Source organism: Canis aureus, chromosome 29 (assembly GCF_053574225.1).
Source record: "Canis aureus isolate CA01 chromosome 29, VMU_Caureus_v.1.0, whole genome shotgun sequence".
In the NCBI taxonomy this organism is placed as follows: Eukaryota; Metazoa; Chordata; class Mammalia; order Carnivora; family Canidae; genus Canis; species Canis aureus.
The window spans coordinates 5078609-5104111 of record NC_135639.1 but is presented as its reverse complement, the minus strand read 5'-3'; the positions used below and the strand labels follow the sequence as shown (position 1 = coordinate 5104111).

Below are 25503 nucleotides of genomic sequence, written 5' to 3'. Positions count from 1 at the left end.
TTTGTTATTTAGGATTTTCTTCTTTAAAGTGATGGTCTCACATTTGCTCTGACTCAGTACAGCTGCAAAGCCTCCGGGCTTCAAGATTTCATCTCTGCCTATCCATCACATTTGACGGCACGGAATGGCCCGGGTTCTGCTCTCTCCTTTTTTGCCCCCCAACACCCAGGCCTGCAGGTAACACCCAGCTGACGCCGGGAGAGATGTGACCGGTGAAAGGGCCCACTTCACTCTGGGTAGCGACAGATCCTGCCCTCATGTATGATAGCTCGACTGAAGCGCCTCATGTTGTTTCGGGTCTTCTCTGAATAGAGTAACATTAGGCTGTCACCACCACCAAACCCACGGAGACGCTCAGTGTGCCGGGGTGCCGTCTCAGAAGTAAATAACCGTCTCCCCATGGAGTGCCCATCCCATTGGCTGGTGATGGCACAGCAGGAGCATTTCAGATCCGGAGCTCGTGGGTCAGAGTGTCTCCTGCCCGAGCAGCCCATGGCTGCTCTGGGGAATTACAGCTGTTACAAGAAGTACTTGGGTTTTTAAACTCAGTGCCCCGTTTGCTGGGTTCTCGGCCTTCGACAACTACATTAGTGGCCTATTGAGGCAGCCTGTGTGACCCTGAGCTTTCTGGGAAGAGACAAGAATAATACGGAGAGCTCTGAAATAAGCAGGATAATTCTTGGCATTCATGCAAGCAGACTGACCACAAGCTGCCCGCACTGCATAAAGTGAGCGATTTTAGCGAACTGCCCAAACGTTTTACAAGGGACTAAAAGACATGATTTGGAATACTTCTTGCACAGCTACCTACGTATGGAATGCATCCTCTGAAATGCTATTAGGACACGTCCCTTCCTCGGTGCCCACTGGGTGCTGGTTTCTGCTTCTAGCTTTTGCAGACATCATCTTTAAGCTCCTAGTAGCCTGGCTTGGTAGGAGAGGACCTTGAAGCTCCCTGAGATTAAGTAACTTTCCTGAGCAGAAAACACTGCCACGGCCTTTTGGAAATCTACATAAGCAAATGAGATTAATGAACCTCACGAAAAATACTTTGGAAGCTCCTGAATGTGGTTGGGGTTGGTGACATAGGAATTCTCACGCACAGAAGAGCTCAAGAAGCTTTTCTGACAGACTCAGGCACACAGTTTGTGCAAACTCACTAGTGAAAAGAAATCCTATGGAAAGGTTATACTTTCGGTGTTCTTCGAGAAACAGAAGTTGGGCCCTGGACGCTAGCCAAGTTCCAAGAGTATTGCCCTCCCTGGCTCTGTCCTAACATCATAAACCAGAGCAGGCCCTTGGCCTCACCGTGCGATGTGGGTTTTGGAGGGAGATCTGTACTGGGACTCAAAGTCGTGTGTCCCAGAATGCACGTAAGATGCTGTCCTCGGGATCCCTGGGTGGCTCAGCTGTTAGCGCCTGCCTTCAGCCCAGGGTGTGATCCTGGAGTCCCGGGATCGAGTCCCACATCAGGCTCCCTGCATGGAGCCTGCTTCTTCTGTCTCTGCCCCCCTCTCTCTCATGAATAAATAAATAAAATCAAAAAAAAAAAAAAAAAAAAAAGGCCTGTCCTCACTAGGTCTCCTCCCAGTGTGGGCAAACTCTTTACAAAGTAGGCTCTCCGTGCTTAATTAGGGGTGGAAGACAGGGAGAGAAACTGATTTTACCCAGCTTCTGAGCATCCTCCACTGTTGATGATTTTGTAAACTCTAGAAAACTCTACTAGTATTTTAACTTGGTCATGAAATTCTTTGTCAGTGTTACATAATGACTATATAATAATCTGTGTAGTTTTTTTTTTTTTTTTTTAAACCATGAGATGCAACGAGAACACCTATTCCACTGGCTTAGATGGAATACGTACAATAAGTCCTGCAAATTCCTCCTTTAGCGTGATGGTCCTGGAGCATGCCCTTCAGGGGAATGGCTTAATGCTCAAAAGAGCGGAACGTTAAATTTTCCAGATTTTGTGATCTGGTTGAAATTGGCCACGACAGCAATATTTACACCACGGAAATCAGCAAATGCTGTTGCCCCACCCCCAGTACCAGTTGTTATAGATGAGCCAACACACCTGTCTTCCACCCTCCAGCTCCGTGCTGGTGTCAGAAACCCAGGAGAGGGATAGAGAAGGAGCTTGCCTCTTCTCTGCACATCTGTGAGGCTGCTGGCCTCCCACATCCTGCCATGGTAAAGAATGGTGGAATTTGGCCAAATTAATGACCTCGGGCATTGGCAAGAGGGCCCACCTCTAGGATGGCCTTGGAGTTTGAAGTCATGTGACTGTTACCCAAGTCCAGAGGGCTCAGAGATCGAGGTGGAAGGGAACGTCTAGAAGAGATGTGGGAATTCACCAGGACACTCAACTGCTGTTCTGCAGCAAGCTCTTCATGTGCAGGCAGCAGTTGAACTAGGGATTGATTTTAAACTCAGTCACCCTTTGCCTTGATCTGTGGTGCTCAGTCCTCATACAGTTAAGAGCCAGGCGCTGTGCCCCATTTTGGGGAGACCGGGGTGAAGGATGTCTTATAACCTTGGCAGTGCTCGTGTACTATGCAATGGCCAGTCATCACGTATGGCTCTCGAGCACCTGAGATGTTCCCAGTAGGACCGAAACACTGAATTTACAATTGTAATTAATCTGAGTTGTAATTAATCGGAGTTTGTGTCTGGTGGGTACTCTACTGGATAGAGCAGCTCAGGGCTTGTAGGAAGAATATTGGTGGAAGCCTATGTGCTGCGAGTGTGGCGGGTACATTTGTCACACTGGACTCAGATGTGGGGCTGCTAAGTGTTCCCCAAACCCCAGCATCTTTGACTAGACCAATCAGTGCTCGTGCCACTGCAGTTATCAACCCATTCAGATGCACCTGGCTGTGGGCTAACTGCATTAGAGGGTCACCCCACATCATCCTCTACTTCCATCTATAGGATGAGTGATGATCTCCAATCTACGGGTGAAGACATGGAAAACAGAGGAGTGGAGCCCTTGGCCCAGGTCCTCAGAGTCAGAATCCCCACCCTAAAGATGTCTCAGTAAGTGCAAGAGCACCGTGTAGACTGGCAGCGTTGCAGAGAACTCATGTAAAACAAATCTCTACACTTGTTCTAATAGTATAAGGAGGACACATCTAAATGTGATTCTCCTTTCATGGCGTATCCATGTGTGTTCAGCCTTGGCGGGCTTTTAGCTTGGCACCTCCCCTTGTGAGCATACACATTTAGCATATGCATTTGGCTTTATACCGTTTGGTGGCTTGGTTTTAATTTGGGGGGGGGGATGCTCCAGCAAGTAATGTTGGTATCTTCCTATCTCGCTGTCTGATTCCAGTCACTACAAGCTGTATCGAAGTCAGGGAATGGGTCCCTATTGGGACCCTGTTAGGCTTGTTCAGTCTTCGGTGGGAATGTGGTCTCCCGATTGCCTAGTCCCTTGTTAGACCCACCTGAGCGTGTTGCTTTCGGATGTGTACGTATTCAAGTCTAAATGACTGAAATGGGATGAAAATGGAAATGTAAACCCAAGGCTGAAAGAGGCCTTTTGAAAACATTCTATAATGTTAGGTTATCACTGATCTCCACAGAGATTAGCTTATGATTGGCTGACAGCTAAATACCATCAAATGCAGACTGTACTTTGCATGGCAGGGCGGGTGGGGGAGGGGAGGCGTGTGGAGTTCTTGAGAACCAACTCTTCTTACAGATGGGTCACCTGCAGTCAGTTGGAAAAGCCAGAAACCAGGTGCAGAACCTGCACCAGGCACCTTGCCTCTGGAGCCATGGCCTAAGCCTCACCTACTGCTTTGGGCCGTAGAGACCGTTTCCTCCCCCTTGTTTGCCATACGCAAACACCAAACACGGTACAACCAAAGCACAAAAATCCTCCTGAGGAAACTGTGCATCGGTGATCTGCTGCCCCGGTGATGCATTTCTTGGCTTCCCTTCATGCTGGCTTCTAGCTCACATAACCAGGGGTAGAGGTCCCCAGGGTGGGAACTAAGCACAACTAACTAACCACATGCCTCAGAACCCCCCTCCAGACCACAGGCTGCAGGGAGTCCAGACTGTGCCGAGGGGAAATGGGAAACAGAAAACCTGGCAGTCAAGATGAAGGCCAGAAGCCATGGGCAATGTTTCTCGAGAAGCGTGGCACTGGAGCACTGCTGGCATATTTGTTTCCGTGAAGCACACTGCCGGGTCCTTCTAGCTAGGGGGCTCACGGCCACCATCCTTACTGTTAGGTCAGCTGCCTTTAAATTTGCTGCCGCACAATTTCCAAGTTCAAAAGATGGAAAACAAAACTCAGCACTCTGTTATCAATGCTGGGTGGTCTTGGCCGCCAACTGGGTATGATTCCCTCTCTAGCCCAGCTGCACACAGAAGACAACTCATAGGGGGAAAGGCACAGTCTCCTAATCACACAGACAGGGCTTGCCTAAGGCTAAGCATTGCTTCTAGGAGCTCCACAGCGGGACAGAGAAACATACCCTCTATTGTGTGAGGCCTTGTACAGTCCTGAATATCAATGTTACTCTAATGATTTAATATAACCAAGTCAGCATTTGCTTTGCAGATGCCATTTCAATTCTTTTTTTCTTCTGTCATAGGATTCCTAAGAGGCGAGTGGTTCTCTCATTTAGCCCTTTTGGACTGGTGTACCTGTTATACCTCATCCATATCCTAATAAACCTTTTGTCCTAGGACATCCAAAGTTAAGACCCGTCGTTTCATTCATTCAAAACAGAGGTATAGGATTTAAATTCCAGGCCAGGCAGATGAATGCCAAGCACCAAGTACGTCTTCACGGCGAGTATACAGTGAAGTCCTAGCCTCACAAAATAACCCAGGCCCCCCCCTCTGAGCTTGCGCTGTCCTCGGACTATCACCTGTCCACATGCTGGCACTGCTCTGGCTACGGGTCTGGGCACTGGAGGCTACATGGGGCCCCTGCGGGGGGTGAGCCCGCACGGCTTCACGAGAAACGTGGGCATACATACCCTTCCCGGTGGGCTTCTCCTTTCTCCAACTCCTGAATGACCCCCAAGAGCACTTTGATGGTTTCCTGGCTGGAACTGATCAGGTCCTCCATCACCTGCAGCTGTGCTTTCAGGTCGACCACCTCTGTGTGAGGCACGATTTGTCGGCATTCTTCGCCCGCCGCGGCGGCCGGGGGGCAAGGCTGGCTCTCCTCCCCCGGCGGGGCTCGAGTCTGCGGGGGCTGCTCACTACACTCGGGGGACAGGCACTGCGTCGGGGGCGAGCAGGCGGCCGCGGGGCCCGGGGCGGCCCGGAGCCCGTCGAGGCGCGCGGCCCTCCTGGGCTCCTGCTCGGCCGCCGGGCAGAGGGGCCGCTCGCCCGGGGCGCCGGGGTTTGACCAGGCGGCCTCGGGGCCCCGGGGCCCGGGGGCAGGCGCGTACACGGCGGCCACCTCCGTCTTAAACAGCGTCCCGTGGGCCGCCGGAGCGGCCTCGTCGGTGTCCGGCGTCGCGCGGCCGGGCCTCGGCTTCCCGGGCAGCGCGGGCTCGGGCCCCGGGGCGTCGGGCAGGGCCCCGTCTGGGCAGCTGGCCTCGGCAGGGCCGCCGCCCGGCTCCGCACAGTTGACCGCGGCCGGCCGCTCCAGCGCGTCCACGTGCTCGTCCGAGTGGGCCACCGGGGCCGCCGCCTTGGGCACCCGGCCGCCTCCCCACGGCTGGCCGGCCTCCCCGGGGCCCTCCTCGCGTTGGTCCTTGGCGTCCGGCCCGAACCCGTTGTTTTGACTTTTAAAGGCGTCCGCCGCCGGGATGCCCTTGAGGTTCCCTTTCTTGCGGTCCAGAGGGAAGGTCTGGTAGCACTTTTTGAGGTCCGGCGAGGTCTGCACGCCCGTGCTCTTGGTGACATTGGGGATGGACCTGCGAGCGGGCACGGTCATGTACTTGCGGTAGGCCGCCCTGGAGGACGCGGGCTTGGCCTCCCGCCTGTCGCCCGGCGGCCCCGCCGGGAGCTGCGCGTCCCGCTGCTCATTCTGCGCCTCGCAGATATCCTTAAACCGCACCTGTAGGGCTTTATTCCGTTTTTTAATCTGCCGGTTGGGATCCAGGGCATACTTCATCTCCAGGGCCAGGCAGGCGGCAGGTTCCACTTCACCCTCAGACGTCGTGAGTACGCATTTGCTGGTTTCCTTACTGACCATGATTCCTGCGTTCAGAAACAGCAACACAGACGTCAGGGACACAGAAACACACACGCGAACACACGCGCCGCACCGACTTCCAGCGAACGGGACTACCGCCTGCTTCCTAATTATTTTTTAAACAGGTGAGGCTGGCCTTTATGTTAAGGAAAATCAGACAGGCGGAGAATTGCTGGCAGGCACAGCTTGAAATGCTTCTCAGATATTAAAGCCTGCTTGCTTTTCCATGTGGGATACACTCGTTTCTTTTGATAGTAATGCATGTTTCCCCATTAGACAAACCTGTTTTACTATATTCATCAAGAAGCCCAACGATGCTGCCTCTTTCCGCTTTGCAAATTATCATTTCACATACACGTCCCCACTTCATAGGCAGATGGTTTTCCAAATGCATCTTACTCGGTTTGGGTTTTTACTAGTTTTTGAGGATGACGTGATTAATCTATTATTGGAATCCAAGAGAATTGCTGTTTTCTTATTGGAGATTCGAAGTCCTGATCAGATAAATGTGGAGAGCCCTACACGAGGGACTCAAATGAATCTATTTGTCTTAGCCGCTATGGATGCCATGGGACGACACGGCATCCTGCTCTATGGGGAGACCAGAAAGGATGAGTCTTTGCGCTGTGGCTTGCCTCTAATGGGTTAACACTAGCCCTAGAGAAGAACACTGGGTTTCCCTGCGTCTACAAGGACAGCGTTAGCAACTCTTTTCTTTGATTCTGGGGAGAGTGGTATTTGAAAATACTTTTTTTTTCTTTAAAAGAAATTATTCATTCTAGAATCAAGTTTTGTGTTTTGATCACAACCTCTGAAAATGAAAACAATGGTGGTTGTTTCAGTATTTAAATCCTGAAAGAAAATAAAATCACAAGGCTTTATGTTAATCATGCAAATTCATCTTGGGCTGAATTATTAAATGCATCTAAAAAGGTGCAGGTGGCCGACGATCCCTCTGGGGAATACCAGTGGGGTAAATGCCTTCACTTTATCAGGCAGATTCACAGCTGCTCATCGCACGTGGAAGAATTTTCTTGCGGGCTGAACTTAAAGGAAGAAAATATAGTTATGTTGTTTGTGAGTTTGTGTTTGAGAAGAAAATAGATGGGGGGGAACTGGGGTGTGCAGGGGCCTGGCGTTGGAGCACCGTGTGCAGAGAGGCAGGGTCATGGACACGAGCTAGCAGAATGAGAACCAGCCCTGGCCGCACTGCCTGGTCCACCTGTTGACAGGCCCTTTGGTCTGTCGTGGGAGGAGCCTGTGAACCCAGGACTGAAACCTCCAGGGTCGCTTCTCCAGAAATGACCAGGGAACTGGGTGAGTCGTCACAGCCGCTCTAGAAGTCAGTGAGTGAGTGGGCCGCCAGGAGCTCCGCTGATGTATGAAGACTATACCTAACACCTTCCGTGCCGTGCGGCCCATTTGAAGGAGCAAAGTGGGGATCAGAGAAGTTATGTCATTTGTTAATGTCACACAGTAAGTAGGACATACAGGCAGGAGCCGGATCCTTATCTCCCAGATGCCTGAGGTCATGCTGTTTATCATGATGTCAAATGTCCAACACAGGCAGGACACCTCCCTCTACTCTTAGTTCTTATTGGGTTAGGATTGCGGGCCAATGGGCATGGTGGTCTGGTGAAGGAAAAGAAGTGGGGAGAAGCCCAGAGTCCTCATGTGAGACTTTGTTCTAGAACTGCCTCTCCCTGCAGTCTGGACACTCTGTTAAATTGGCCTCTGCATCACAAACCAGCGTGGCCCTGGCACTCTGCAGGTCTCCACTAGACTCACTGAACAAAAAGGCTTAGAGAAAACTTAATTATTTCATCACTTATGCCATGACGATGAACTGGCAGTCATGTTGGAGGACAGCAGAAATCCGCTCTGCAGAATTTGGTGTAAGTCAGAGGGCCAGGGTTTGTCAGCCTTGGCGCTCCGGGCATTTAGGCTGGGTGACTGTTCTCCTGTGCACGCAGAAATGTCGAGCAGCATCCCAGCTCCTACCCACTAGATGGAAGGAGCAGCCTCTCAGTATGCAGCTAGAAAGGTCTCCAGACATTGCCAAAGGGCTCTGGGGGGTGGCAGAGCACAGCCACCCCTGGGTAAGAACCACCACACCAGACCGTTCATCGTGGGTGCTGGAGTGTGTCCCTGAAAGGGACGGGCATAGGAGAGCAGAGTGAATGACCAGGAACAGATGGCAGTGTCCTGACACCCGGGGGCATGGATGATCTAGAAGGTGCCTGTTCTCAAGGGCTCATCTGGAAAAGGCCCAGCTCTGTGCTGAGCCAGGAGGGAGCCACGTCCTCGTGCCACATTCTGCATCTGTGTGTCCTCTGACTAAGGAATTACCCAAAACGGTCCATCTCCTAGGAAGTCTGGAGAAGACCGAGCATAAGCCTTCTTTGGCTTCTGGAGCTTTACTAGGTGCTGAGGATAGCTGGAGGCCTCCCGGCAGTTTTGGAGAGACCTGTAAAGGGAAGGAATGGAAAGGAGCCGCATCATCTCCTGGCGCTGTGTTGGGAGAACTAGATTCTGGAGAGTGGGGAGGGTAGAGCATGGCTGCTGAAGGCAGGTAATATAGATCTTTTACAGACACTTACCCCAACAGGTTAAAGTGGACTTGGTGTGGGGAAGGCACGTGGGTGTGTTGGGGGGGATAATGAGAAAATTAAATCTCAACCCTCCTATCTCATAATCACTCTTGAACTGCCTCTTTGTTGTCCAGCTCTGTCACACTATATTGTGCCATCATTCTGCAGAAGACCTTCCTACTAGGGAAAATTTGAAAGGGAGAGCATTTTTACAAAAAGCAATTTACTAGTGATTTTTCAGCCTTTTCCCTGCCACTCCTGAAAAATGTGTGTCTGAATAAGTTTGTCCTACCATGCTATTCATCACCGCGATTTGCCAGGAACTGCACTGAAATAATTTTCTTACATCAGTCTGCTGGTTTGGAAAGATATTCTGAATCTTGGACCCAACCATCAACCTAATAAAACAAATCCGAAAAATTAATTGCCAGTGGCAAAATAATAATAATAATAAAGCAATTCTAAGCTCTTCTCGGTTTTACAGGGAGTTGCTAAGTATATAAAAATCATTTTCCTATTAGTAAAAATCATGGTGGTACTTGGGGATTTTTTTTTTTTCTTTTTTTCCTCAGGGTAGTTTGTTGGTGAATTCAGTTTTAAAGTGGTAGAAATTGAATTGTCCTCATCCCACTGATAAGTAAGACATCAAAGGATTCTTAATAGTTGACTTATTTGGACTTCAGATGGAGATCTGTGCACCGTTTGATGCCTGGGTGGCGTTTTCTAAAGCTTTAGAATGCAATTTTCCTGGACGTTAAGAATTACTTTTCATATGAAATGGTTACCCCTTTCCAGGGCGTTCACTTACTGTTCATGGGGCGGGGGGATGCGGGCTGGTAGAGATCATTAAGGAAATGTTTTTGTCAGGAAAGGAAATATGGGCGTTCTAACAGAAGACATCCCGCCGGTCATACCTTGTGGCACACTTCATTCATCCGTCGTGCCTGCACTCATTCATTCAGCGATTAGTGTGCACGCGTTACGGTGTGATGTCAACGCGCAGTCCGCGTGCACTTCTCTTATCAAATGCCAGCACTGTCTGCAGGGCACTTGCATCTCCTCCTTGACCCTCAGGGCAGCCTCACAGGGGACGCATTATTGCTGTCCTCAAACTACAGATTGAGAAATTGAACCTCAAATTTTTTTTTGTTTTTTTGTTTTTTTTGGTAATTTGCTGGGAGTCCTGCCCTTTGAGGGCCCCTGCCTGGATCCCTCTAAATCCCAAGGCACTGAACCACTGCCCTGCCCAGGGAAACCTGTAAGCCTGAAGGAAGTGCCCTGCAGTGAACCTCAGAAAGCATCCAAAGGCTGGAACTTGTCTGAGTAATTTCCTCGGCCTGTCACAGGGTCTCCGGGTGCAAGTTGTGCAGAGAAGCTCCAGGTGGGTCCCAGGAGCGCACCTGTCCCTGGGCACAGACGTGGTGGGGGCTGCCCGGAGGGCTGGACTCCTCGGGAAGCCACATGGGCATGTTCTGTGCTGGCTCGCCCTGGCCATGTCACCTCCGAGGACCGTGGGCTCTGGTTCTTGGAGTTAATCTCTTGGCTCCCAGCAGCGGGAGTTCATCAAGTTTATTTTTCATAAGAAAATGGTGTTTTGGAATTCATCGGACTGTGCCGTCTTGAGGTGAATACGGCGAGTCACGGTTGAGCCCGTCTGGCTCGGGGAGAGCTCGATGTCGAGGAGCTGTTCGGAATGTAAATGTCTTAATTACCCTCAAATTAAAGTGCATAATCAAATGTGAGTTGTAAATATATAAACCTTGTATTTTTAGATTAGTGATGGAGACTCATCTGTGTGCTGCTTTAAATTAATAGCTTATATAAAAATGTTCATTCCAGCTTCAAAGAGTGGAAAATGGAAGCAACTAAAAGCCTAACAATAGGTAAACGGTTAAGTAAACGGTGGTGTACGTCCACTCAGTGTGGCCATTAGAATGATAATTATAAAGATTACTTAGTATCCTAGAAAAACACTTATGAAATCATGTTAAGTGAAAGGAAGCCATCTACCAAATTGTGCTGGAAGAAAATGAACAAACATGGTCATCATCACTGTGGTTTTAAGAGAGTGCATTTGGGGAGATCTACTTTCCATTCTGCATTCCGCTTTTTGTTGGGGGAGCTGCATTATCATTATTTGCCAATTAAAAAAACCACAGGGCAAAGTGGGTCCACACCTTAGGCAGGATGACAGGACCGGGCAGCTGGAAAGTATAAACACTGGGATCAGAAGAAGAAAAACCCAGAAATGATTAGATTTGGGTACGCGCAGTCTCCCAAAGGTCATCTTTTACTGTTTTGAGGATGCTCTGAATAAAGAAAGAAAATGAATTTCAGAGGATTGGTGGTGCCTGCGCGTGTAGCACAGATGCAGATGCCGAGCGTGTCTTCGCACGTACACATGTATACGGGTGTGCGCGGGTAGGTTAGGAGAAGGGGTGTTTAGTCGCAAATATGTCAATACATGAGCAAGCTTGCTGCTGGGAGGAGACCTGCCATCTGTTTTAATTAGAAATAAAAATGGATTTGACGTATCCTCTGCATTTATTTTCTGAAGCCAACTGGAATCTCAGCAGCTGACAGGAGACTCTCCACCAGATTAGCCCCATTCCTAACGTGTCTGTGCTCCCGAGAGGTTTCTGTTAGGGCCCCATGCGGGGCTGTCTGTGGCCTGGCGCGGCGGACTGACCGTGGGGGCTGGTGAGTGCCCTGGCTTGCCAGGACACCCCCTAGTGTCCCATCTGACAGCGGAGATAGCAGAAAGAGCTAGGCAAGCAATCTGATGAGTCTGGAAGGGGACTGTATGATATTATTGGTTTTTCTAGTGGCTTTCCCGCTGTTGAGACACCTTGGAGTCACAGATGCTGGCTGGAATTCAAGATTAATTGGGTCAGCATTTTATTCCATATGCTGAGGGAATGCCTGAGCATTAGGCTAGTCAGGACGGGGGAGGGGGGCCAGTGAACCTACCCTTCTTTTAACACTCAACTTCCCGGAGGGAAAGGAAAAGGCCGCATCCCACCCCTGCAGTGAACTCATTTGTGTCGTGAAAGAGTTAAACTTTGAAGGCCTATTTCATAGGCGCCCATTGATTCTTCCAAAATGGAAGTCCTCCCTTCCTAGGGGCAAAGCTAACTGCTATAGATTTTGGACTGTGCCTTGGTTAGATTCATTATCCCATTTAATTTCCTTTAATACACTGAAATGATATTTTTCCAGACATTTGTTCACTTCTTCAAAGGTCATTGATTCGAGAGGACTGAAATGGGGTAACGAAATGAAAACACACACCCCTCCGAGATGAAGCGCTTAGGGAGGAGGCTGCCCCAGGTCTCCGCGGTGTGGGAGGAATCGGGGCCCAGCCATGCCCCCTTCCCTTGATTTGTGGGAGACGGCAGTAAGGCCTCCAGCATTAAGAACTGATGAGCGTCCAGTCAGAAGTAGCGGAAAGGGGCCCTCGTGCAGCTCCGATGCAGGCTTCACGCAGATGGAAACCAGCTTAGGGGGAGGCCCCGGTTCATGCATATCTGTGATTTCCAAAAACACATCGCCAGCAACAGAAAACATCACTTCAGCCACATGGTGCAAATTGCTTTTGCCACACAGACTCACACTGGACTGCTTCTGATGAGTGGGGGACCACCTAATGAGAGGAAGGGAACCATCCATGTCATACACGGATGCTTGGGGTTTGGCGTTGAGGTTTTAGAGAAACCAAGAAATGGTCCTCGTCCAAGGAGGAGCAAACCATCCTCCTTCATTTGCTTCACTACGTGGTTCTCTGATCTTTAGCTTACACTGATGTTAACCTTTGCTTATCCTCTGTCCAAGTGGAATCTCAATTAGTAGAAATGAATTAGCAAAATTTTATGATGTCGGCGAAAACCAACTAGGGAAAATGCCTCCTCCAAGTGAGATGCTACATCAGCGTAGAGAACGGCTTTTATTTGCAGCAGTTAGCTTTGCTAACTAATAATGTCCAAAGAGAGTCCAGAAAAACTGGTTCCAGCAACCCATCAAAATCATATATAAGATTAGTATAAGGAACTAATTTCCCTGCTCCTCTTTTCTCACCAGCAAGCAGGACAACTGGGCAAGGTGTTAAATGTAAGGGCTCTGGCTTTGAATGTAGCTCTTAGGTAGGCATAGACTATTGTAGCACAGGTCCGGCCCGCTCTATTGCCTGTGTGGTTCTGGGCTATCAAGCAGCAACCAGCTGGTAGTTTGGAGCCCAAGACCAGGAGGTTGGAGTTGGTAGGATTTGGAAGAGGTGGCCTCCTTTGCTTAGACTTTGCGGGAATCTCAAGTGAAAACATGTACATCATGGAATGAACTTTGGGATGGTTCTGTCTTATCAATGATGATGAATCCTTATGTATTATTATTATTATTATTATTTTACTAAATGGCATGTTTTCCACTCATGATCTATCCTTGAGCTAAAATTATTACATTGATTTTTCCAAAAAATAACTATGTCAAAAGAGTATATGTTTTCCCTGCTGTTTCTCGAAGCTGAATCTCAGGATACCATTTGGGAACACCCAGGGCAGGATTTCTGCGTGGAAGTAACCAATCACTGCAGATGAAATGATTTAGAGCTGAAGATGCGATCTGTCTTACTGGCAAGACAGTGTGAGTGCCCATCTATTACCATCAAAACAGGAATCCCCCCCCCCCACCCCTTGTATTTTTCTCTGTAGTGCATCTCCTGTGTTTCCCTGGTCCAGCCAAACTATAGAGTTTGCTAGGTCTTGAGTTTACCTATGGAGGTAGCTAAGCCAAGAAAGAAAGGGAGAAATGAGCATTTCTTGTAATCAGCTTCTGCTTCTAAGTGGGCAGCAAAACGTAGAGCAATGACAGCCCCAAGAGCCTATGTACAAAATCCTAACAAGAGGCCATGGGCCATGACCTATGTGTGACCCTGAGGTGGACCAGACTGTACCCAGAAACATAGCTGCTATGCCCCCCTCGGCCGCGCGTGGATCAGGGGCACCCACTATTACATGCAGGACTGAACTTGGCTTGCAATGGGGCCAAAAGCCCCATGCCCCATCTTAGGATGGTGGCGAGTCCCCGGCGCTCTGTTGTGAGGGCACCCTGGCAAGTGGTGGCAATGCTCTCAGCCTGATTCATTCTCTGGCTTAAGTCTTTGAAGCCAGTCTTCTCCAGGTCTCAGGAATTTTTGTTTTTCCTTTCTGTTGCTTTACCCATTGGCTTTTTCCTTCCTGTTCCCACTGCTCCCATCCTGACCTTGGCGTTCTCACGTCCCCTGCCCTCAGCTCTCCATCCTCCCCTCCTGCAGGTCCTGCTCATCCAGGCTTCAAGTTTCTGTTCTGTCTCTAGAACACGCCATGGTCTCTCCCTGCTTTGTGTCTTCGGTTCCCGTGGTTCGTGTTCTAGGACTGTGCCCCCAGCCTCCCCTCCCCAGGTGATGTCTCTGTGATGGTCCAGGTCTACCCCTCCCTTCTCTGTCTGCTCCAGTCCTCGTGCTGCCTTCCCTGCATGGGGAACAGCACCTGCCTGTCTGGGGTGACCTGGCACCGTACCAGGTGCTGGGCACGCAGGAGAAGGAGGCACAGTCCTGAGCAAAGGCATGCATCCGTGCCTCCCCGGGGGACTTGGAAGAGCAGGCCTGAAGCATGAGTCACTCTTCTTTGATATGTATCAGTTCTCTCCTTACACAAATAAAGTGATTATAGACGAGGTCCCTGGAAGCACCTCTTTCCCCCTAACTCAGTCAGTTTTGATATTTGCTAATTGGTGTAAGAATATAATGATCCATGTTACAGGATCCTCACAGCTGGGGCCTCACCCATGGTATTTCCAGAAGGCTGACGATGGGTCTACCATATTATATTGGTGGCTGCCAAGGATTCTTTCTGTGTTGCCTCGATTTTCAGACTGGATGGAACATGGCTGTTTTCTGAAATTTGGGTAGGAATTAGATGAGTGGAAGGGAGAGAGGCATACGGTTTTCTGAGGCTAATAAGTAAAACCATGTCTGGAGATTCTGATCTTCTGAATCATGGCATAACTATCTTGAGTTTGAGTGTATTCAGGATTACCTTAAATTTTCTTCTTTGCTTACGGAAGAGAAAGAGATGACCCATACACTCAGAAAAATGAGTATATGGTTCAGAAATGGTGTATGTAGGTGACCCATGAACCACACGAAGCATAGAGATGCCAAACCCTGCAGAGTCAAAAATCTGCATCTAACTTTTATTTATTTATTTTTTAATATTTTATTTATTTATTCATGAGAGACACACAGAGAGGCCGAGACACAGGCAGAGGGAGAAACAGGCTGCCTGGAGGGAGCCTGATGCGGGATTTAATCCCGGGACCCCGGGATCATGCCTTGGTCCAAAGGCAGGCGCTAAACCGCTGAGCCACCCAGGGATTCCCTGCATCTAACTTTTAACTCCCTCAAGACCTAACTACCAGGACTTCTGGGTGGCTCAGTGGTTGAGCACCTCCCTTCAGCCCAGGGCGTGAGCCTGGAGTCTCGGGATTGAGTCCCACGTCAGGCCTTGCATGGAGCCTGCTTGTCTCTCTACTGCCTATGTCTCTGTGTCTCTTATGAATAAATAAATATATTTTTTAAAAAAGACATAACTACCAATAGCCTTTTGTTGACTGGAAGCCTTACTGATAACATGATGTTGATTAGCACATTTTGCATGTTGTATATATTACATACTGTAGTCTTAAAGTAAGCTAAGGAAAATGGTATCAAGAAAGAAAAAAAAATACATTTATAGTACTGAAAAAGAAAAACCCAAAACTCGCTTATAAAAGGACTCGCACAGTTCAAACCCACGTTGTTCAAGGCCGAACTGTGTGTTATATGCAGTCATGCAGTACAGTGGGGTCCTCATGACATCTGCGTTGTAGTAAATAGGACTTGCTGGGGAGTGCCAGTCCATTAGTTCTTACATCATCCAGCTCTGTGCTCAAGAGCGGGATGTGGTAGTAGCAAAATTCGTTCAGAATTTAATTCAAAAACTTCAAGAGCTTGGGATGACTAAAGCATTGTAAAGTGTGGAATCTTTGCTAATCTCGGCCTTCTCATTGGACTCTGGGTTTTTGCTCTAGAGAAGGAGCCACGGACCTGCGGGGTGGGGATCCATGGAGGGTCTCCAGCGCACCCGTGAGTCCGGTTACTTGAGAAGGGGGTGTTCGGCACAGAGCTTTTGAATGAAATAACTTTCGTTTCTCCTTACTTTGGAGTACATGCTATATACAATTATTCTCAATAAATAAGATCAATACTTAGAAATGGAATTCTACACCACATTTTGTTCACGATGAATGTGGAGAGGAAGTAAGAGGGGAGCGGAGAAGTACGAAGAGCCAGACGACAGGAGGGGAAGGGTAGGGTGGGAACCGCCCAGAGAGAGAGACACAGGAGAGGAAGGGTGGTCCTCAGGAAAGTTGGTCCCACCACGCCGCATCCCATCCTGCTGCTGTTACTTACTCAGAGCCTCTGCTGTCAGCTTTTGGTTCTCTAGGGCCCCCTAGAGCAGCCCCCTATCCTCCTATCTAGAGTGGAGCGGGCCAGCTCATCGGCGCTACGACAGGCCTCCGGGGCAGGACATCATAAGGCTGCGTGCTCCCTGAAGCCCCTAACACAGTCCGTGCAAACATTAAATTTAATGAATAATCCTATTTTAAGTTCCTTTTTCTGCATTCTGCTTCTCCTTGTTCATCTCTCCTTTATCTTCTTGGGTTGGGTGGTCCCTTCCTTGACAAGGGATGCGGGAAAAGGGAGTGAAAGGGCACGGGAATGGATGGTGAAGGGTCATGAAGAGAAAGAAGTTGGCACCACTGTTGAGTGAGCAGTCGTGACAATGAGGAAGCGGGGCTCTGGGTACATGGGGATCCTAAAGGTAGTTTTTAAAAGGAAACCGTAAATCTTTCCAAAACCTCAAGTGACCCTTCTAGGCTTGGCCTACTTGAAGCTGTGGGCGGGAGCATAGGTGTTCGAGAGGTGGAACCTTTTTAGGAGTTTTGGTTTCTTTTGTTTTCTTATAGGGCATTTCCAGTTATGTAGGAGAAGAGACTGGAGGGAGACATGCTCTTCCTGAAGGCTTCTACCCCTGAGCCCAGCTTTTGTAGAAAACGTGTATTAATCCCCACCCTAGTCCAGGTCACTCAGAGTTCCTGGGGATGGAGCCACGGAGACGGGGCGGCAGAGATCCACGTACTAATGCATCCTTTCCGAAGATCCACAAGGCCACCCCTCCTCCTCTTCTCTTTCCTGCTTTATTGCTAAAGCACAGGGCAACATGTGGCACATAAAGTGCCCATAAATATTTATTGAACGAAGGGAAGAGTGAGGGATGCCCCCGGGGAGCAAGGAGCGCCAGCCCCTTCCATTTTGTCTAGAATGAACTTGGGGCTCAGCCAGGTGTTGGGCCGATCACCAACACGGCCCAGGCCGCAGCCGGCATGTGAACCTTTCCGTGGCCTTGCTTGTGGGGCAGCCGTGGGGACAGGTTCACATCCCTAGTGACCAGTCATTGTCAGGGTTTAAAATACAAGGTGTTTTGTTAGGTTTTTTTTTTTTTTGTATTATTTTGTTTTGCTTTCCTTTTTTGCCGTGTGGACAGATGATTGAATGGCAGAGTCCAAATAAAGCGTTCCCTGGCAGGTGAATAGCAGGAAGACCCGAAATAGCAGGGCACCTTCACACCTTTGTTCTTCTGCTGTTTCTGGCTGGGGATGCAAAACATCCACAGTTCGGCCTTTTCCTAGGAATTCCGTGGCTGGGGGCAGCTCTTCAGAACCAGAGATCTGCGGTTTGGGACGAGTTAACTAGGAACATTGCCAGACTTTTCAGAGGGTGATTTACTTTTGGGTTTTCCACGTAGAACTTTGTGAATTGGTGAGGTGGCGTGTCCTCAGGCTTGCCTGCTTGGCATTGTCGCACTCCGTAGGCTTTTCGGGACGTAGCGGTTCCTGGCTACGCAGTCTCACCTGATCCTTAAGAACTGCGGTGTAGAGACCGCCTGCCTGGTCTTGAGTTCCGGCCCAGAATCCGGGGCTCGCTACACAGTCTGGGGGAGTGAAGGTGGAGTGGGAGCTGATGCTTCTGTGGTGCTTGGCAGAGCTTCGGTGCCATTTCACACTTTATGTTCTCGCATCGCGTTCTCCAAACACCCTCTGAAGGAGAGGGTGCCTTATTTTGTAAAGGGGGTGCAATCGAGGCATGGATAGGCGGGCGAATCAGCGCCCATGGCCACACAGACAGCGCTGGCACAGAACTGGGAGTGCAGATGCAGGCAGTGTGGCTCGGACACTGCTCTCACCGCTCCGGGCTGTGACGCGGGCACAGTAGGTCGGTGCCGTGAAAACCCTCCGTATACGGTCCTGGTGAGGCTGGCAAGAACAGGCACACTGAGAGCATGTTCTAGTATGTGGATGACACTGGATACCATCTGTTCCTCGACAGAAACATGCTTGAAAACCAGCTGGAGGGTTACAACCTTGGATGGCTGATTAAAAGTATACAGTTGTCCCGGTTTTCTGCTTCAAGCTGGGTACGCCATTGGTCATTCTCACGGACTCTTTGGGGCTAGACTTAGAACTATGCTAATGCTTCGATGTAGAATTTAATGATCGTTAGGTGTGAACTGGGAGCCTGGAGCCCTGGATGAGAGTCCTTTCTCTACCACTCACTCATCACCTGACCCTGCACCGTGGAGTAGCACGTCTGCCCTGCCCAGTAAGACTGGGTGTTACGAGACCCAGTGTTCCAACCACGTGATAAATTCCATCATTCAGCCTCACCTTGGGTATTTTTGGAACACCAGCAAATCTGACAGACACAAGAAAGTGGGGATACACTTAAAGGGGAGTTAACTTCATCTGTGGAGACCAATATTAATAGCAAGAACAAAGCGACTTAAGCAAGGCTGGGAAGCACGTCTCTGAAGCCACCGTGCTGACAACTAACATTAAAACAAACACAGACAGTGAGTGATTGAGAAAAGTAGTTACCATTGGGCTTTGCAATGACCAGAAAAGCCAAATGAAAGCTATGGTTTGAAAGTCGAGGAACTTCTTTGTTTCGGCCATTTCTTCAATGTCAAGCATGTGGCACCAACTTTTCTGGGGAATGATTCCTGTCCACACTTTTCAGAGCTCTGTGAGTCTCATGGGCACGATTAGCAGGAAACTGGTCATTTGCACCATGTGATTTCAACAAAGAAAAAAGAAAAAGAGCAAGTCTTTAAACACCATTCTGGTGCTGGTAAACAAGAAGTGATAAATTGATGAGCCTGCCCCAAAGATCAGTGGAGTTGATGTCGTGATGTCAGATGGAGTTGTGAGGTCAAGGCCGAGAGGCAGACACATGTCTTCCGGTCATCTCGAGGTGACCCAGTGTATTTTGGTAAAGCTCCAGTGAAAATTCCTTCCAACCAAAAATGTCAGCATTTGGGGTATAAGTGCACCGAATCTGTCTGATGGAGGCAAGTTAGAATCTCTCATTTTTCCTTGTTTCTTTTATCCCAATACTAAGCCATTAAATGCAAACACCTTTTTTCTTTAGAAACTCAACTTCTACCCAACTGAATTTTTACCAAGGAAGACTCTAAGGCTGAGTTTGGTGGTAGAAAAACCCAAATCTTTGATACCTTCTTCTTTCCTAAACACTGTGCGGCCACATGTAAGAACCATCCATTTCGAGAAGCAGGCTTCCTTTCTACCACCTTATGTGTTTCCTTTTAATTTCTACTACAAAAAAGGTACAACTGGAAGTCAAAGAGAAAAATTAATGTCCAATCTGGATTCCCTGAATTTCTAGCAAAATCATTGACTAGGTTTATTACTAATAGCCTCATTAAATATTTATTAAGCATCTGTTTTTAGTACTATTCTTAGTCCTTTAAGAGTTTCTTTGTGTGTTGAATCCTTGGCCCATTGTTCTCTGCTTTGAAAGTATTTCTCCTGTTAGTTTTAAGAAGTAAAAGATGGTGAAAAACCTATTTTTTAAAATAGTACTCCTGGTTGGAAACTCAAAATCAACTTTCTAATGGCAATCGCATCGTTTCCCCCAAACCTGCTGGTTCCTTGACAGAGATTCTCTGTTTTCACTTAGATTACCCACCACCCGGTTCCCATCTTTAATCCCTTCTTCATGTTGCCATGTTACAAAGATGTGCCATGCAGGATGTTTCTCTCGCAGCTGCCCCCTTACATTGTTCCCTAGTGCCACCAGTTACCCTTGATATCATTTAGTCGTCACCTATTACACCCTCTCAACTGGTCTCCAGGTCCTCGTCTCTGGTTTATCTCTAGCTAACAAGACGCAGTCTTCTGGAAATGCATATTATTGTTCCAAGTATTCAGGGGTCCCCCATAGCCAGGCAGCGCCTCCTGTCTTGCTGGTTCTTCCTCAAGCTGGCTTCACAGTCCTGCTTCACTCTCTGATCCCCACTCTTCCACCTTTTCCCAGTGTCACATCTCACTCTTCCCATACAAATCTCTTGCTCTCACCACCCGGCGAGTGGGCTCAGCTCCAGGATTTGCACATGCTGGGCTTAGGAGTCCAGTCTCAACCTTCATCCTGGGCAGGGCATCACTTTTTCTTGGGAACCTCCAAGGGTGCTGTCTATCCTATCCTGATTCTACCTCCCACCTCCTCTCGTCCTCCCGGACTGGAGCTTCTCGAGGACCTGTCACTTGGTTTCTTGACACTCACACGCTGCCTTGGCCACTGCTGCTGTTGCTCAGTACGTTTCCATGGACAAGCAGTCCTTGGTGGACAAAACCATTTTCATGTCAGTCTACTTTCCCTATGTTTGCCCATGTTCAGAACCCAGATTTGATAGTTCCACTACATTTCCCAGGACATGAAAATTGCTTACTATGAAAGTACATTACAGCTGATTTGAGAGGTCTTTAGTCTAACCATGAAGGACAGAAGCAAAAGCTAGAGAAATGAGAAGTTGACATACACAGGATGCTTCCCGGGGAACAACCAGTGTGGAGGGACCCACATCACCACTGGAATGACCTAGAAACACGAACAAAGACCGGTCAGTTCCATTAAGGTTGAGTGTGAGTGTGAGTGTGACACATCTCCATGGTGGCTCCTTAGCAGGGCCCCAGGCCATGAGCCTCCCCTCTCTGCTCTTTCCCTCTGGAGTTCTGAGGGGAGAATCACTTTCATTTGTGGCAGCCCACAGCCTCCTCCTCACATCTCTCGTATGCTGTAGTTTACTGCATTTCATTTTATGCCCAGGGCTAGATTATTAAGGTTTGAATTGGAATTTCCCATAGTAAATGTTAACACAAACTTTGATTAGCATTTTGCCATGCTGTGACTATTTTTAAAAAAATTTCTTGGGCCCGGTCATGGCTCTAATAGCGTAACTCAGGTGAACAGACAACGTGTCCACATGATCCCCTCTCTGATCTTGCTCAAACTTCCCCGACAGCAAGATGACATGGTAAAGAGAGTGCTGTGGATGTAGAGTATTCTGGATAATCTGATCAATACCCTATACAAGCAATACTCATGAAGAATGACTTTGGAGATAGTTCTTTCCAAATTCCTTTGAAATACGGTATTAGCAAAAAGGTTTTTACTGTGGAAACATGATTTCCTTCTTGTCCCTAATATCTGCTTTTCTGTATTCAACTTAATTTTTTCACTGTCCCAATATGAGTTTGAGACTCTGCCCTCAGCAGGAAGACGGGGAGCTATCAGGTTAGAGGGTTTTGTTTTTATTTAGATCAGCGGTTCGTCTCTGGATAATATCTTTGTATACCTCAGAGTCCCTCAACTCATTCATTATGGTATGAATGATGTCTGAAGTGCATATGACTCACACCCACACTGAATATCCTGATGACTTATGGTAGAGGAGCCTCTGAATGAGTTTATATCAGGAATTGAATTTGGAACTAGGAGATGTCTCTGAAGTTATGGTTTCTCTTATTCTGAGAGGTAAGATTCTTGGTTGCTTGGAGACACTTTAGTGCCTCCGGATCCGAAGCAGAGACATTATCATATGTGGTCGAGAGGTTTGAACCTGTACTTGGTGTGGTTTACTGTTTAACATGAGAGCTTCACAACTTGTTTGTATGAATCCCGGCAGGGTCCCCACAACTTGGTATCAGTCCCTCTAGACTCTCCTTAATATATTAAGATACATTAACTTTTAAATCAAATGGATTAAAAATGATGATGTTTTACTATATTCATGCTATGGGATAGCTCACATATTGGAGAAAGACTTATCCAAATGTTTGTATGCGAATTTCATGGTAATAAAAGTGTTGTCATGTAATATCAATCATATTAAATTTTCCTTTAAAATATTGAAGTCACTCCATAATGTTATGAAATATTAAAATCAAATATGTGAGGAGACTGAAAAGGATCTGCCTCATAAATTATGTCAGCTAATTTTGGGCTGGAAACAAAGGTCTCAGTGGAATTACGGTAGGGAAGGGTTCTTCACATTTATGAAGGAATTGTTTAAAAGAAAGTGGCCAGTGTTGTCTGGGGAGCTCCAATAACCTCACTTTACCCAGATGGCTGTGGTTTGCCTCAAACAGGCATGCTTTTAAAAATATATATATTTTATTTTATTTTTTTGGTTAACCACTGGCTGGTTATGCAGGAACCTTGACACACACCTGCTCAGGTGTCTGGATGGCTGGTCCGAGGGCTCTAGAATAAAATATTCCCACTGCCCCTGCCCCTGCCTTTCCACCTGGATGCTGGTCCATAGACCATCGCTTTGTGATCTAGCCGTGATTTCTTTATCCTTATTCCCCGAGAAGCAGCCTGTCCCCAACAGTAACTAATCTGCTCCTCATACAAGTGAGTTCGGTAGTTGTCGCTCTAAATGAGACAGCCATGGGTTAGAGCAGCCAGGAGAATACAAATGTCTAGCTAAGTGAACGCATCTGTCCAGCTGCTCGGCTGTGATCAGCTGTTAGTTCTGAGAATCGTTTTTATTTTCTCACTGCTTATTTCAATGTGTAGGAGTCTTCCTGGTAGACTGATGCCTTTTCGTGCACAAGCCTTTCACTTATGTGCTTATTTAAATTGCCTTTTCCTCTACAGAGGGAGAAATGACAAAAATTCTCTATCCTGCCATGGGGGGTGGGGGGGGGGAAGACAACTGTGGCAGAACAGAGAAGCCCCCAAGTAAACAGAGGAATGAGAGGATCCAACTCTCCATCGGGCTCTTTGAAAAGCTCTCTTTCCAGCTTTTGCCTCTTTAGCTAATTTCTTAACCAGTAGCTGTGCTTCTCAACAGGAGAAGGGGCCTGGTTTAAGTAAAAGCTCCAAGTCTTAATCACAATAATGAAAAATGAAGGTGTGACAACTGTAGTAAGTTTAAAGGCATACTTGGAGTTTCAAGGGCATCCTGCCTTTAAGTGGAGGTCTTTCCTTTAGCTAAGGAAATTAAACGGACTCCTCCTCTCTTTAAGGAAATGATGAATTTCGTGAAGAAAAGCACAAACTCTCTGTAGCTAACATAATTTATGCAAAATCATGCAATTAGTGATAGCCGTGCTAGACATTTTTTATCCAAATGCGCCTCTAATAAAACCATCATGAGTAGCAGTGCCATCTAATGTAAGTAGTAAACATGGGTAGTAAATTATTAATATCTGGTGAGGCATGCAGATGGCAGAGCTTCCATTTTTCCTTTGAGCTGCCTGTGCCCATTTGCTAATCTTTCTTGCAAAAAAAAAATGGCAAAGATAAATATGAACTTTTCTTTGGAAAGTAACATTCAACAGGATATGAATGCAATAAATAGCACAATGTGAATAGTAAAAACCGGCACTTGCCGCCTCCGCAAAGTGAAATGGTGGTTACTTTCTGCTCCATCTGTAGCATAAGCTTAATAATAACAACGTTAGAGCATTTTCCTACAGTGTAGGACTGCCTGGGAATGGCCCCGGTCAGGTGATTTGGGTGGTATTTTTCAGTCAAGTCCCCATCCCTGTAACCTTGACAGTCCCCCACCGGCAAATGGAAAGGTAACCCCTAGCAAGTCCCTGTGCAAGGGAAAACCTCCGAGTGCACTGACCTCCACCCTCTCTGCTAGTCCGAGCTGTAGTCCTGTGAAATGATAGCGTGGCTTCCTGGCCAAGGCAAGGCTAGCCCAAAGTTCCTTCCCACTCCTGCCAGCTCCCCTCGGGCTGCTTCTGCAGAATGTAAGCGCCTAAGCGAGACAAGGTCAAATTAAAGTGCTTCATTGCCGCCTCTGGCTCAGGGGCCCAACAGGGCTTCCAGCCCCCCAGGCACAGACCTGCAGTGGCAAAGGGGTCAGGGCGGAAGCCCTGCCCTGTAGACGAGCCAGATGCACGGATTGTCTCCCCTACTGACTCCAGAGGCGCCTCTCCTCCCCCACTCCTGGCATCCCCTTATTGCTAGCTCCATCTCCCTGTGGCATATTTCTGGGTAGTAGAATGCTGAGGTCACAGGGACAGGTTCTTTCATCCCAGTGATGCTGGGAACCCTGAGCATGAAGCAGCAAGACGCAGACTCTCAGCAAGACGCTCTTGACTTTGGGCTCCAGGCGCTGCCCCGGCCGGGGGGCCGGCCCGCGGGCACCCTCCTCCCTCCTGCCCTCGCCCTCGGGCAGGCTCGCTCGCTCCCTCTGCAGCACTGGTCGGGTTCCCACGCCTGTCCCGGCCTGACACGGGGTGCCACGCACCCGGGGGCCCGGCCCGCAGCCCCGGGAAAGTGCCAACCGGAGCGAGCCCGGGCGCCACGGGGGGGAAACGCGTTATTTCACGTGGGCACCTGCCTTCGCGGCTGCTTGCGGCCCCTCTGCCCGGACTTACCCCCCTCCCCGCCCTGCCCCCCAAAGTTAACCAGCCGTACTTGCCAGTTCGCTCTAGTTTGCAAGACACTTAAGCAGCTCGCCACGTTCCGGAGCCGCGGCCGCCCGCGGTGCCCGGGGTCCGCCGGGCCGGGGCTCTGGGGCTCTGGGGCTCTGGGGCTCTGGGGCTCTGGGGCTCCCGGGCTCCGGGCGCTCCCGGGCGCTCCCGGGGCTGTGGCGTTTGCCTAGAGCCCGCGGCGTAGACCGGCGGCCCCGCTCCCGCTCCTCCCAGGCCGTCGCCAAAGTTGCCGGACGCCCCTCGGCGACCCGGCCGCGCCAGCTGCGGTTGCATAACGTCGCCCGCCGCGCGGTGCGCTCCCGGCCCCGGAGCCGCGGGGTCCCCGGCGAAGCCGCGTCCGGGGGCGCGCGGAGCTCCCGGCCCGGGTGGGCGCCCGTCCGAGCGGCCGAGTGCGGAGGCGCCGGGGCGCGGAGCAGGGCGCGCGGGGCTGCGCTTACCTCCGGCTGCTCACAGGGAAGTCGAGGTCGGTGCAGCGCCGGGCTCGGGCATGTCTCTCCGCGGACCCGGGCGAGCCTGGCGCGGCGCGGAGCGCTCCGGGCAGGGCATCCGCGGCGAGGCTCGCCGGGCTCGCGCGGAGGAAGGCTCGGCCCCCGGGACCCGGCCGGCTGCGCGCCCGCCGCCCGCCGCCCGCCGCCCGCCCCCTCCACCGCCGCCGGCCCCCGCGCCGCAGCTCGCGTCCGGGCGGCCCGGCTCAGCGGCGCGCGCGGGGAGGCAGCTCCGCCGGCCCCGGGGACTCCGCCAGCCACGGCCCCCCGGCTCCGCGCTCCTCCGATGTCCTCATTTACTGCGATTGTCTCCGGCGAGCCGGGCGGGGGCGGGGGCGGGGGCGGGGGGAGGGGGCGGGGGAAGTCCTTG

At 49.6% G+C, this 25503-nt stretch overlaps 2 protein-coding genes across 9 annotated transcripts in view; one reads left to right on the top strand and one right to left on the bottom strand.

Annotated features, from left to right (window-relative positions):
• INSYN2A (inhibitory synaptic factor 2A) overlaps positions 1 to 25235 on the bottom strand; it is a 58609-nt gene extending 33374 nt beyond the window's left edge. For 4 of the 7 annotated variants that reach the window (XM_077877216.1, XM_077877221.1, XM_077877223.1 and 1 more), the window contains exons 1-3: positions 24632 to 24904; positions 23832 to 23966; positions 4998 to 6174 (exon numbers count right to left, since the gene is read on the bottom strand). In XM_077877216.1, coding sequence (XP_077733342.1) covers positions 4998 to 6169 — 1172 coding nt within the window. In that variant the 5' untranslated portion in view covers positions 6170 to 6174; positions 23832 to 23966; positions 24632 to 24904. Of the gene's footprint in view, positions 1 to 4997; positions 6175 to 8518; positions 8632 to 23831; positions 23967 to 24631; positions 24905 to 25085 lie in introns of those variants that run through there. The other 3 variants (XM_077877217.1, XM_077877218.1, XM_077877219.1) reach the window with 3 other exon arrangements.
• The window catches only part of DOCK1 (dedicator of cytokinesis 1), a 493559-nt gene that overhangs the window by 231332 nt on the left and 236724 nt on the right, over positions 1 to 25503 (top strand). The window lies entirely within an intron of this gene.